This window comes from Lepidochelys olivacea, assembly GCF_965140295.1.
Source record: "Lepidochelys olivacea isolate rLepOli2 genome assembly, chromosome: 3".
In the NCBI taxonomy this organism is placed as follows: Eukaryota; Metazoa; Chordata; order Testudines; family Cheloniidae; genus Lepidochelys; species Lepidochelys olivacea.
In genome coordinates, this window is record NC_140413.1 from 170,997,959 (window position 1) to 171,012,259 (window position 14,301).

General features: G+C 42.6%; 1 protein-coding gene across 1 annotated transcript in view; it reads left to right on the forward strand.

The window, feature by feature from the left end:
- Positions 1–4,195: 4,195 nt before the first annotated feature.
- EML4 (EMAP like 4) overlaps positions 4,196–14,301 on the forward strand; it is a 257,098-nt gene continuing 246,992 nt past the window's right edge. The window contains exon 1 of the mRNA XM_084623061.1: positions 4,196–4,525. Within this exon, the coding sequence (XP_084479187.1) occupies positions 4,501–4,525 (25 nt within the window). The 5' untranslated portion in view covers positions 4,196–4,500. The remainder of the gene's footprint in view (positions 4,526–14,301) is intronic.

Below are 14,301 nucleotides of genomic sequence, written 5' to 3' on the forward strand. Positions count from 1 at the left end.
GTTCAGAGTTAGGGAACATTTCAGAGTTCCAAACAATCTCCATTCCCGAGGTGTCCATAACTCTGAGGTTCTATTGTAAAGCTTCTTTCATCATGGATTTGGCATAGTCTGGATGATGAAGATGTCCATTTTATGTAGCCATGCTCTGTCTTTTAATGACAAGCAAGGAGAAATTATGCAATAGTATTTTGGTGGTGGTAACAAAGTCTGGTACAACTAGTTATGAAGCTAAATTCCTTGAAGACAAATTCAGGGGTGTGTCTGAATCTGGCATTAGTAGAGGGCTTACATTTGAGACAGATAAATGGCTTGAGTCTACAATATCAAATTTGATCTTGAAAGCCTGATGATATCACCAGTGGGCAGGAATATTTTAAACTACATGTGTAGCTGTTCCTGATGGCTGGATCTCATATTCAACTCCCTCACCCCCACAGGGCTTCTGTACCTGCTGTAAGTACTGCTGTACTAAGGTTAATTACTGCCCAGTATCAAGCCTAATAGAGAAGTAGCCAAAGGACTCATCTAACTGAAGCTGATATTCTAAACCCAGTATAATCTGGATTTAGATGAGGAATGGGATGGAAACAGCTTTTGTGGCATTGATGGATTATCTCTGGCTGTCAGTGGATGGTGGGCAGACATCCATTTTCATCCTCTTGGGCCTCTGTGCAGAATTTGATATTGTTGACCATGAGATACTGCTCTCTCACCTAAGAGAGGCGGCAGATACCCAGGGGAATGTACTCAACAGTTTAAATTCTTCCTGGAGGGATGAACCTAAAAAGAGCACCTCTGCCACTAGATTCCACACTTGTGGAGTCCCACAAAGATCAATTTTCTCTTCAGTCCTGTTCAACACCTATGTGCAGTACTAGGTGAAGTGGTAAGGTGACATGGTCTTAAATGCCAGCAATATGCAGATGACACACACAGCTACAGCTTTATTTATCTTTCAATCACATATGACCATACTACTACCACCAAGATGGCCCAGTGCTTGGGCAAAATCAGTTCACAGATGAGGAGCAGCTGGCTGAAGATGAACTTGAGAAGCACAGTGGTGATGTTGGTGTGCAGAAGAAAGCACTTTGAACAGTTCGCAGCCACCTTTACAGTCTCCTTTGGGTACACGTTGACCATTAGTCATTTCAACCTGATTTTTTAGGAGTACTCTCTGATACTAACCTCTCATATAGCAACATCCACAATTAACTCTTTCTACCATCTCTGGTTGGCTAGGAGACTCCATTACATCACCACAGATGACCTGGCTGGCATTGACTGTACATGCCAACACAAAAAAACAACACAAGCATATAGGGACAAAATTAGAAAGGCCAAAATGCACAAAATGAGGTTAAATGAGCTAGAAACATAAAGAGTAACAAGAAAACATTTTACAAATACATTAGAAGCAAGAGGAAGATCAAGGCCTGTGCAGGGGAGGCCCCTTACTCGAGGAGGGGGGAACGACAATAGGAGAAAATGTGGAAAGGGTAGAAGTGCCAAATGACTTTTTTGTTTCAGTTTTTACCAAAAAGGTAGTAGCTATCGGACGCATGGGGCGACATGTGGGGTCATGTGCTCCCCCCCGATTTCTGCTTGGCCTGCTGGGGAGATGAAGCGGGGCTCTGTCCTTCTCCTGCTGCACCTGCCCCTCCAGCATGCTTGGCCCCTGTCCCTGGCAGTCACGCCCAGGAAAGCAGAAGAAGGGGTGGGACCAACTGCGTCCCATGCCGGCCACTCTGGATCATTGCTCTGTGCAGGGCAGAGGCTGCCTGAGAGAGAGCCCAGCTGGGGTGGCAGTCCACCCTGCCCTGTCCCCTCTGCTCCCTGCCCAGGCCCAGCTGAGAGGCACAGGGGCCGAGTGAACCAGAAACATGCTGGGGTGGGGTTGCTCTGTCTTGCTCGTCCCTTGTCCCTGGCAGCGAGGCACAAGCGGAGAGCCCAGGCTCTCTCTCAGGCATCTGCCACCGTGCACAGAGTCAGTGACTCAGAGCAGCCAGCTTCAGCTGGCATAAAAAGTGGCTCCCTCCTGCTCCCCACCCGGGCCCAGGTGCCAGGGAGAGTGGCCGAACGTGCTGGGGGCACAGGAGAAGGGAGGCTCAGCAGGAGGACGACAGCGGTCCTCTCCCTCCCTAGCAGGCCAAGCAGAAAGCTAAAGCTCCGCGATGAAGATGGTGGTCAACACCTTCACTCCTCTGCACAATGGGACTCTCTACAATAAAGGACAAGATACAGCAGGAGACAGAACTTTCTCAGTAGCTGGTCCACGAATGTGAGACAAATTCCTACAGGAATTAAGGACCATCATGACCTTACCACCTTCCACTTCAAGTGCAAGGCACAATTATATGACCTTGCCTTCTCTAATATAAACATATAACAGCATATTCATTTACAGAAAAAAAAATCCCCATCAAACAAGAAAATACACTGTACAAATTCTCCCTCTAGAAAGATGAGAGAATTAAACATGTGACAGATGTGAGTCACACTGCTTAATGCAGTACTGAAAGGTGCTCAGACACTGTGATAAGAGTGGTATAAGAACCTATATAGGATAGGATAAAATAGAATAGTAATCTGCCAGTTTGGGTCTATGTTCTAAAGCTGGTTCCATCCTGGAGTTTTCTTTTCCCCAAATCTACATGTCTGGGGAAGAGATGAGGACCACATGAAACCTGGTTCCGCTGGATGTATGTGGGGGTCTCCCATACACAGTTCTAATATTAATTCTAAACCCCAAGAAATGTGCACTTGTATAAATGAAAACTTCTCTTGCTTGTTATTCAGATAGGATACAACCTTCTGAATACTGGCCAAATCACTCAAACTGATTGCTGACCACAACAATACAATATTTTGGTTTGATCTTCTTTTTAAATATATGTATTTTTGTTGTTAATCTAGCAAAACCTTTTAATTCTGAGGGGTAACATTTAATAATATTAAAGTTTAAAAAAATCTTGCAGGAATGGATATGATATTCTCACTGGGTAAAAAATCACTCTCTTGCAGAGAGTCTGTGTATGGTACCTCTGCATGAGGAAGGCCTGGGAAAGTGTGCTTCATGCTAGTGCTGGGGCAGGCTGGGGAATGGCCAGTATCTGTGCACCTCAGTGCAGTGACTGGGAACCCCTCTATAGTGGAAGTGGAGGACCAACAGTCGCTATTGTAGCATGCTGCAACCTTGCTGCTTGGCTGTGGGTGGGGGATGGATTCCATTTCTGCCAGCTCTTATTTAGCAGCGTTTCCCGCATAATGCGTGTTAGTATGGGCTGTGTGCAGGTGTGTGTGCATGCCTATGCTTTTCATTCTTGTACAAGTATCTTATTGATTTGAAATTATGAGCCCTACTAATAAGAAGGGATTGCGAGGAAACAAGCAGGTGCATAGGTCAACACCATAAGGTGGATACTTTCATGGGTGCAAAGATACAAGGAGATGCATAAGTGCCTCAAGAAGATGTGCCTAAGTGCCTGGAATCAGCCTTCTGCATAGACTCATTGAAGTGCCTGCTGTGAACAGAGATGAGGTACATGAAGACACCAATACCAGACACAATGAGGTGCCTACCTTATGTTCAAACATAGCAACTCATATATCCTGCAGCAATAATCAATTAAGACTCAGGCAATACAGTGAACAAAAAGGGATGATGTCTCTTGAGGCATCCTCCCCCACCCTTTGTCTGGTCCTTGTCAGAACGTTGTCTGTTATAAGCTCTTCAGCACCAGGTTTCTGCAAAGAGCACCTCACCTGGGTAGGACACCGTGCAAATCAAAAAGCAGGTGCTCCCGAGTCAGCAGGGCTCCAAAGACAAGGAAGTGAACGCCCAGACAGTGAGCTGCACCAGTGCCTAGAGCCACGGTCATGCCCTAGCACAAGCATGGCGAGGTGCACCTGTGCCTAGGAGCAATGAGGTGCAGGAGAGCCTAGGAGCAATGAACTGTACCAGTGCTGCTTCGACAGAGCCAGGCAGGTTCAGAGGGAGGCCTGCCCCAGTCAGTCGCGGCGAGGGCGGCAGAGGCTCACGCCCTGCAGGGCACAGCAGCCCCTCACCCAGGCTCGGGAGGGCAGGTCGGCCTGCTCCCCTCCCGCCGGGCTCCTCAGCCTGCAGGGGAAGCCCCGGCTGCCAACTGAGGCGGAGTCGGAAGCACGAAAGCACTGGGCGCTATTGGGCGGGACTGACAGCCGCGGGAGGAGCCGGAGCCGGAGCGGCGGCGGCGGCGCTGGGTCGCGGAGCTGTGACTGAGCCCGGGCAGCGGCGGCGGCGGCGAGTGAGAGCAGCAGCAGCAGCAGCAGGCGCCGGAGGAGCCGCAGAGCCTGGGGGATCCCCGGGAGGCAGCGCGTGCGGCTCATGAGCCCGGCGCGGAGCCGCAGCCGCCTCCCGCCGCCGCGGCTCTGCGGGTGAATGAACCTGCCTCCCCGACCCTCTCCACCAGCGCGAGCGGCTTCGCCGGGGTCCCGGACCCCAGCTTCTCCCGACACAAAATGGACGGTTTCGCCGGCAGTTTGGGTAAGTGGCGGAGCCTGTAGCATCCAACTCCGGGGCGGGGAGGACGCCCCCCCCGCCGCCGCCGCCGCCGCCGCCGCCTCCTCCTGCTCAGGGCACGCACAGCGGCGGAGCTGTAAAGCTGCCCTTGTGGGAGATCCCTCCCCCCGGGGTAGGCTCTAGCAAGTGCAAGAGTCTCCTTCAGGTCCCACGTGGGTGGGTGGGTGTTGAAAGGGGAATGCGGGGTTGACTTCAGGGTGTTACTTTTTTTTTTTTTTTTTTTTTGCCTTAGCAGCTGTCAAGCAAAGACCCTCCCGAGATCTCTGTTCCCATTTGCACGGTCACGAATCCGCTTAAAATCCTAGCCGGGCAGAAACACGCAGGTGGAGAGCTCCGCACAACGTTTCGGGCGCGGGGGGGGGGGGGGTTAGATGTTGGCGGGGTGCAAGCCCGGGTGTCCCGGGCCGCGGGGCGGGGCGGTGGGCACAGGGGGCTGCGCCAGCGAGGGGATGGGAAGGAGCGAAAGCTGCCGGCGTGGTGGCCAGGGTGGAGTGTGGGTTGCCTTCCCCGCGCTTGGGTCGCCGCCTGCTTAACCGCTTCTTTGCCAACCACAGCGTCCAGGCAGGTGCTTTGGCCTCTGCCTTCATGGGAGCTCCTCTGGGGCCGGATGGCATCTGGGGCATGATTTAGTGTCAGGGAATAGCATGGGGAGGGAGGGAGGGGAGCCGCTTCATTCAGAAGCCTGGGGGGACACCGCACTCTCACTATTGTAGCTGTCCCCAGATTGTGCCCAAATCCATGTTTTCAGTCCTGAATTTCATGAATCTGCCTTTCATAAACGGTTCTATGCTTATACCGGGTTCTGTATCCCACACAGCTCTCCTTGGGAACAGTGCCTAGAAGTGTGCAAAATCTGAGAACGTGGGTATTCACCCACGAAAGCTTATGCTCCAATACGTCTGTTAGTCTATAAGGTGCCACGGGACTCTTTGCCGCTTTTACAGCTCCAGACTAACACGGCTACCCCTCTGATACGCGAAATCTGAGAGTTACAGCCGCCAGGGCTCTCATTTGTTGGATCGTGATCAGAAAAGTATTGTGAAGCTCTCTGTTAGCAATTTTTAGGTGAACGGCATAAATTCTGAATGCCTAAATTTCACAAGGTGTGATCAGCAGTTTAGTTGTGTTTCTTGCAGAATACAGGGAACTAGAAAGTTTCTCGGCAAATAATCTTAGAATCATAGAATTCATAGAATCATAGAATATCAGGGTTGGAAGGGACCTCAGGAGGTCATCTAGTCCAACCCCCTACTCAAAGCAGGACCGATCCCCAACTAAATCATCCCAGCCAGGGCTTTGTCAAGCCTGACCTTAAAAACTTCTAAGGAAGGAGATTCCACCACCTCCCTAGGTAACCCATTCCAGTGTTTCACCACCCTCCAAGTGAAAAAGTTTTTCTAATATCCAACCTAAATCTCCCCCACTGCAACTTGAGACCATTACTCCTCGTTCTGTCATAAATAATGTTTTATTGAGTAAAATATATCTTTCACATTGCAATCATGGTCAAATTAATGTGGATAGGTCAGCAACTGAAAGAAGAAAATGTTGGATTTGGTTATGTGTGTGAGAATACACTCAGCTCTTTAAAGAGACACCAACTTGAAATCTGGTCAGTTTCATGCAAGGGGTTAAAAGTAGATTCAGGTAGGCTTGCCCCATTGTTCTTCCTCTACCATTTTTTGTGGTTTTACAGTAACATTTTCATGTTAATTCCCTCCCCCCCCCCGCCCCTTTTTGCTGTGTGGAAGACCCTGAAGGAGGAAACTGACCAAGATCCTAATTCTGCAATAAGCACTATGCCTGGGTAAAGTACATTTACAGGATTGGGTCCCAGATGATTTAGAGGAGAAATGCTTGGCGGGATCTTTGGCTGGTATAAACAGTCATAGCTCCATTGAGTTCAACTGAGCTACAACAGTTTATGCAAATTGAGAATCTGCTCCACTGAATGTACACAAAGAACTGTCAAAATACGATTTTTTCCCTTAATTCTCAGAGTCATGCATCCTCTTAGGAGTTACATGTAATAATAAAAGGTAAAATAGTTTCACAAATGTGTGTTCTTTTTAAGTTGTTGGTATTCTAAAAATCTGAGAATAACTATTGTGTATGTTTCTAGCTATAGAATAAGCTTGGATTTTATTCAAAAATGTGGCAACTCAGGACAGTTTATTTAATAACATTTTTTCAACAGTACATATTATCAACACCTTTAAGGGTGAAAAAGTGCAAATAACAATAATATATAAATATTTTCAACTTTTTTTTTGGTTCATAATGCCATATAAAAGTCCATTTGCAGTACCTAAACACAAAGTTTGTTCTTTTTCACTGCAGTTGCATCTATTCCATGACAAAAGCTGTGATAGGGAGGACTCCTGCAAATCTACCTTTTGTGGTATTATAGGTCTCTCCCTATAAAGATTAGATTTTTAGTCCAATTCTACAGTCCTACTGTGAAATCCATATCATTAGAAAATCCTTCTCAGTTTTCTAGAAAAAGTTACATATTTAAATGCTTTTGAGTGTGATTATGACCTTTTAGATTTTTGAAATGTCTGTTCTGGCATTGTGGGCATCTGTCTGGACCAAACTGGTAACCATAATTAACAGTATGCTATTTTGAATTTGACTCTTTGCCTTATACTCTATTCCTTCTTGAATAATTGTCACAGTCATTTTATGCCTTTTGATCAAAAAGTGACACATGATGAAATTATAAGGGTTCTGTTTCCATTTTTAACAGGAAAAATTGTGCCTCTGGGTGACACATGCAAATATAATACAGTTAATATTTATAAGCATCTTCACCCCAGTGGTGAAGTTGATCTGCATTTCAAAGAGTATCAGTACTGTGTTAACACATGAAGTGCTAGTCATCCCACCTCAGCATGCCTAAAGCTATTTTTTTTCTTATGTCAGGAAATAAAATGTATGTGAAAGAGGTTTTAAAAGTGCCATTTTGGACACTGGTGTTCGTAAGGCATTAATTCTACTACAGTCAGATCCTGCAGCATCTTTCTTTCATGAATAATCCTTAGCCATGTGGGTAGTCCTATAGGCCTCACTTGCATGAGTAAGGGGCAGGATTTGGTCCTTCATTTGTACCATTGTTTGGTCAGGAAACAATGATTATGATTTTATTAACATTTAATGAGGACTGAACACAGTTCAACATGCCTACTTTTTAATTACATATAATGTGATCTTACATCCATTGTAAATTGGTCTTTGATTTTTATGTTTTTTTTTATAGTGAGCATTGACCTACAGCTGTTTTCTAGGCTTTGGTTGAGGAAAGGGCATTCTCAGAATTTTTAGCTTTGAAGTATGATGCTTTATATAACTATCCTGTTTTTCATTTGGGTCATGCTGTATGTGACTAAGATTGTTTGTTTGTTTGCACTTGCTGGTAATCCAAACCCAATGATATGTATATTGTTTGAGATTTTGAACACTTCCAATTAACATCAAAACAGTATATGTTAGTAGCTTTCTGTCTCAGGAAGGCCATAAATTTACTCAGTTTGGGGTAGAGTATAGAAATTTACTTAGATTTCTGTGAGTAAAAGTACTTTAGCTAGACTGTGTGTGTGCGTGCGTGCGTGTGCATTCTACCAGCCAAGCATGCTTGCTGCAGAGCTAGTTGTCCTGTTAATAATGGGGCCTGTCATTATTATCTGGAAGGCAGAAAGTTATTACAGATTGTGCCCTCCAGCACAGGCAGAACTACTTTCTAACATGTCTCTTGAAGTTGAAAAGACTTTACTCAGCTGTTTTCTTTTGGCTTTCTTGTTGAAACTTTTATGAGAATAAACAGATCAAAGAAACACATTTTTATATGTAATTTTAAAAATGATTGTTGAGATCTGGATAAATACAACATTGTACGTAACATACGAGAGAGTGTATTACTGAACATGAGTAAAAAATCCATATATTGCATATTAACTTCCACAGTTGAGGCAATTATTGATTTCCTTAAAGAACAGAATACTGAAGTCCTTTTTTCTTCTTTGCCAGAACTTCAAAGCATTTTGGATTTAATTGTCTTGCAATTGGGCCTGATGAATAATCGGGACTGGGTTGTTTATGACCCAGAAATGTCGTTAGCATGTTATAACAATATGGTATAAACCCCTTCAACAAGATCCCTCCAGCAAAGGAGGCTTTGACAGAATGGTATCCTATAAAAATAAAATGAAGAATTCTTACATATTAATTCTAGCTCTTGAATGGTGCTCTGTGCCCTGAAGCATCAATGAACTCTTCACTGAAAGATTGGAAATATTTTGACGAAAAGATTAAATCAGTCCCTTGAAAAGCAAACCAAAAGAATAAGTAATGCAGTGTTAAACGTAATAGGTGAACACAAATGTATCTTTCAGGGGAACAAGAAGGAAGCAGAGCTATTAGTGTTTGTGAGAATTGGAGAAATTCATGAGAAAGTGATGTGAAGGGCTATAATATGTGTGTGGAATCTGGATATCTGTACTCTTACGGCATATTGTCACTAAATAGTAGAAATGGGTGATAGCATTATAGACTGGAGTTAGCTGCCAAATATTTGCTGCTCAAATTCATCCTTTTTTGTTCTTTCTTCCCCCATTCCCTATGCCATATAAGATGAATGGAAAATCTTGATATATAATTGCCTGCTGCCAGCCCTTCCTAGTCTACATAGCTGTTTACCAAAGATATGCTCCTTTTGTTGATTTACAAGAGCAAGGATTTGGTGTACCTGGCTGTACTACAGGCCATCTTGGGCTGAGCTAAACTAGCAGATGCTCTGGAAGAAGCTGCTAGATTTGAGAAGTGTCATCCGTGGAAATGGTCACTTCCTCCCTTTGAAATGGTCACTGCCCCCCTGTGCTCTCTTTTAGTGAAGGTAATGTTAGAAGAATGTGCATTAGCATTCTGCTATGGTTGGGCTGAGTATGGTGGAAAATGAGTAGAACTAAGTGAGTAGCTACAGCAAAGGTTGTTCACCATCTATTTGGGCAGGTGTATGGAGGCAGAAATTACTACCTTTTTGATGTTCCCCCTTCTAGGCCTCTGAAGTGAGTGTGTGTGGGTGTGCTAGCAATTTTATTGTTGGTACTAGTAATAAGTTCAATTTACCTGAGGGGTTCTCAAACTTCATTTTACTGTGACCCCCTTCTGACAACAAAAATTACTACATGACCCCAGGACAGGGAATTGAAGCTTGAGTCTGCCTGATTCCCACTGCCCCAGGTGGGGGAGCCAAAGCCCGAGCTCTACTGCCTTGGATGAGGAAGGGATCAAAGCTGAAGCCCAAGGGCTTCAACCCCAGCCAGGGGGCTTGTAACCTGAGCCCAGCCGCCCAGGGATGAATCCCTTGGGCTTCGGTTTTGGCCCTGAGTGGTGGGGCTTGAGCTTCAGCCCCGAGCCTCAGCAAATCTAAGCCAGCCCTGGCGAGATCATTAAAATGGAGTTGCAACCCACTTTTTCCAACCCACAGTTTGAGAACCGCTGATTTAGCTCATTTGCTGGGCCTTTGAGGAATCACTGCATCCTATTCTCAGGGGCTAATGAGTTGTCCCTTCCTTAACAATGAAAACCTGGACAGAACAGAATTATGGCTTGACATAGAAAGGTTAACTTGATTGGTACCAGCAGCTGTCAGTCACACTGATAAAGAGGACAGTTGGTGGCTTTTTGACACCCTGAGATAGTCCATCTTGTTGAAAAAGGAATTAATTGGCTGGAAGTAGCCATCCTTCATTATGTTAAACAACTGAGAAAATGACTGTATGTTGCAAAAGTGACCTTTTGTACAGAAAATATGCAGTGTTGGGAATGGCTGGCAAGTAAAACTTCTGTTTTAAACCCCACCCCCACCCCAAGTCTGGTTATTTTATATTTTCTTTAGAAGAGTACTTAATATCTGGAGCACTCCAGAGAATTACTGTTCTACTTAAAGTCAGTTTCTTACTCCCTAGCCCAATACTTTTTGATTTGAGCATAACTATGTGTTGGATTTAATTCTCTGGAAAGACCTAGATTCAAAGACATAATAATTAAAAAAAATTCATTGAGGTTGTACATCATGTTGTATATAAGAGAAAATTAAGAGAGAATACTTCAATAACAAATCTCTATTGCATTTGTTAAAATGTACATTGTTTCCAATTATGCTGCTGTTAACCTATAGTGAGACCCCTAGTGGTAGTCTTTGTTATGCAAAAAGCAATTCAGTTTCTCTTCCTAGTGTGGCTTGGAGCAGTCACTGAAGATTTTTTTTCTCCCACTTGCATCAGGTACTTTCTAATCCTTTCTCTTAATCAGGGCAGTATCATGCCTACAAGGGTGTTAAGGACATACTTCCTGTGTACCTACTCCTAACATACTGCAGAGAAAGTGTTAAAATGAGCTTATTTAGAGCATGTGGCATGCTGGTGAGTATGAAGGTCCATGTACTTCATCTAATGTGAAATGTTGCCAGCAGGGATACTGGTTTTGAAAGTAAGTTTGTTTAGGAAAGAGCAGATTAGAATCACCAAATAAACAGCTAGGTTTTTAAAACTTCAGTTATGATTTCTAATTTATTTGCATTTGGCTATATATTAATAAATCATAATACCACTTAATTACTAGGTTAAATAACGCTACCATTCATCCAGCTTTATTATCTCTGCATTAGTCACTCTGTGTAACAGCTTGTGTAGTGAAAAAATGTAGTGTCACATTGTAATTTTATTAGTTTATTTGTTTTGTTTTTAAGGCATCATAGAATTCCAATTTAGAGTGCATTTTCTGATGCTTACTAAGGGAAAGAGTACTCTGTAGCAAGGTGGTAACCATGTGAATGCTGCTGTTTTTCACTTTGGATTCATAGATCACTTTTAAGAAACCTAGAGGTAGGCATTCTGATGAAAGGTATCGTTCCTAGACTGGCTATCAGACGCTGTTGGTAGTGCAGGGAGTCATTACTAGCAGAAGTGGCGCATGTGTCTGAAATCAAGTCAGCTACAAAAGCAGTATTTCAAAAGGAGAAAAGGGAGACAGCTATAAACTCAGGCCTGAAATCTAAGTCTGGGAACATGAAGCCTTTCTATTCTCCTCCTCCACCGCTTTTTATGTTTAAGATCTTTCTCTTTTTGGCTGGTTGTAATAGCTGCTTATGCTATGTGACATCAGTGAATGTAGCAATATTCCTTCTAAGCCTCCTCAAACCAATCCATCTTTATTAGTTGGATGCAGTAGCTCTTTTTCTAGACAGTAGGTCTTTCTTCTTTCCTACTTATTGCCATAGAATTTGTATGCTAAATATAGCTTTGTTTTGGACTTCCTTACTCATTGGTTGGTTCCCCAATTACTCTGACATTTGGAGACCAGGTCTGATTTGTCTTTTTGCTCAGTTTTACTTTCCAGGGCTGTGCTACTGTTTGTTGAAGCAGCAAGTAGGAATTCTGGTACGTTCTCCTCTGTTGGTGATCTGCACTGCACCCAAGTTCTATCTAGCTTCATTTCTTCCATGGTCACTGCAAATTTGACTTTTAGGGGATTTGTTTTAAAAGGTGTGTGTACAGTATGTACTTTTAATTAACGGCAGAGCAGTACAAGTACATGCATGTATTACTAAACTGAAAATCTCAAACATACAAAATAATGATTAAGTCAGGTGGGCTAAGATTTTCCGAATCTGCCTTCATTTTCACTGAGGATGGGAGATAAAGCTTTATTTTCTCCTTTGGTAGGCATGGAGCAAGATTCCACTGATCTGCAGAGATTTCTTGTTGAGTACAAGTCAACTTTCAATGAACGTATGGTTAATTGGAACACCACATTGATTTCAGTTGAGAGTTCTGTTTAAAAACTGATGGCATGGATAAGGTCAGTGGTTTCTAATATAAGCAATTCAGTTTTCTAGGCTAGGTATAGAGTCCAAGAATTAACCACATGCATTATAATTCTAATACATATCTTAAATTACCTCTTGGTTTTATGTGTAATAGACAAACCTTGGGCTAACATGAAATTGTGCACTGAAATATCCATGCTACATCTGACTAAATTCTTTCCCAGAAGTGGTAGATTTTGGGATCTGACCATGTAGAACAGAAAAAGAGATGGCTGGAACTTTACATTTCTTGCATATATTTGGTGTGACCCACTTGTGGTGAAAGAATACTTTGAGACAAAATATAGTCCTGAGATCATTGCTAAATTTATATGTGTGGGCTCCCTCTAGAGCAAAAGACCATTTTATAGGTTGGTAAGTCTTTTTGCCATTTATTACTATGTAACTTATAAGAATCGCAGAAAGAACACTTTAAGAATACGAACTGAAGCTTTGATGAAACCCTTTCATATATTCCTTCTTTTTAAAGGGGAGCAATGGGAATACTATTAGAAGCGTAAAAAATGAGAACAGCAAGATTAAACTTTTCATTTGAATGTAGTAAAACTTACGGATGTCTGTGTCTTTTTTTGTTTCAGAGTAATTTTCTTTCAGGTATGAAATTCTACAACTTATACGATCCCCCCCCCCCCAACTCGAATTTCAGGAGCAAGGTGGGAGATCCCAATGGAAAGTTAGTGCTTCCTGCTGCTGTCTTTTTTTTTTTTTTTTAATCCAAAAGGTGTCCCTTTAAAATTATGATTTAGTAGAGAATACAGTAAATTTTAAGAGTGTATGAATAAGAAATAAAAAATCCAGTCCCTGTTGCAATTATAGTTATAAGACAAAGCTAGAAAAGGGAGCTGTGAGCTCCTGTTGGCAACTTCCCAGCAGTGGTTTACTAACAAATACTATACCTAGAGCTGTCCTTTTGGTTTTTAGAATCTAGTGCACAAGTTAAACAAAACCCACCCTATTAATTTAATCTGTATTGAATTTCAGAAAAAGAATTTGTAAACCCAATAAAACAGAATTCGACAGGAATTTTTGTTTTAATTATTTAAGCTTTTGAGGTAGTAAACACAGTTGGAATGTAGATTGTGTTTAGGAAATTGATTTGTTTCCCCTGGTGTTCTAAAGGTTTAGAAATCCATTTGTATTTTAAAAAGTTTGTCTGTGACTAGTAACTTGCTTAAAATAAAAGGTTTAAATGTCACAAATGTAGTCCCCAATCCTTTAATCGAATTCATATCTGTGAAAGTGTGTACGCAGATCTAATTGCAGCAGGATCAGGACTATCACTTGTGTATCTTTGTCTCCCAGAATTTCTGGACTGAATTTCAAATGTATGAGTGAGGGTATATACCATATATGAGTGGGGGCAAGAGTGGAGAAATAGTCCTTCATTTTGCAAGTGTAAAAAATCTGCTTGAGAGCTTTGTAGAGTTTGCTTATTTTTTTCTTCACATTAAAAACCCTGAGCATTAAAGCCATTTATTGAGCTTGTTTAGACTTGATAGTATTTCTTACATAAATAGGATCTTTGTAATTTCTGCACATTAAATTAATAATGCATTACTGCATTTGCTTTAGGCTGCAGAGACTCATCTTTACCAAGTAAACCTTTTTTTTTTCCTTAAGGGCAGTGAAATGTTTTTAATTTAAAACATCTTTATAATAAACTTCATTCTTTTTAATACCTTTTTAATGGAATAAATTATTTTAGGCTTTGATGAATTTACAGAAATTAGAGCTGACTTGAACCTAAATTGTGCTCAAAATCTGCCTCGATTTGAATTTAACCTGCCAACTGGCAGTCGTTTGCTCAGATTTTTTTTTTTTTTTGGTCTGCAAGCTTTTCAACCAGACTGGA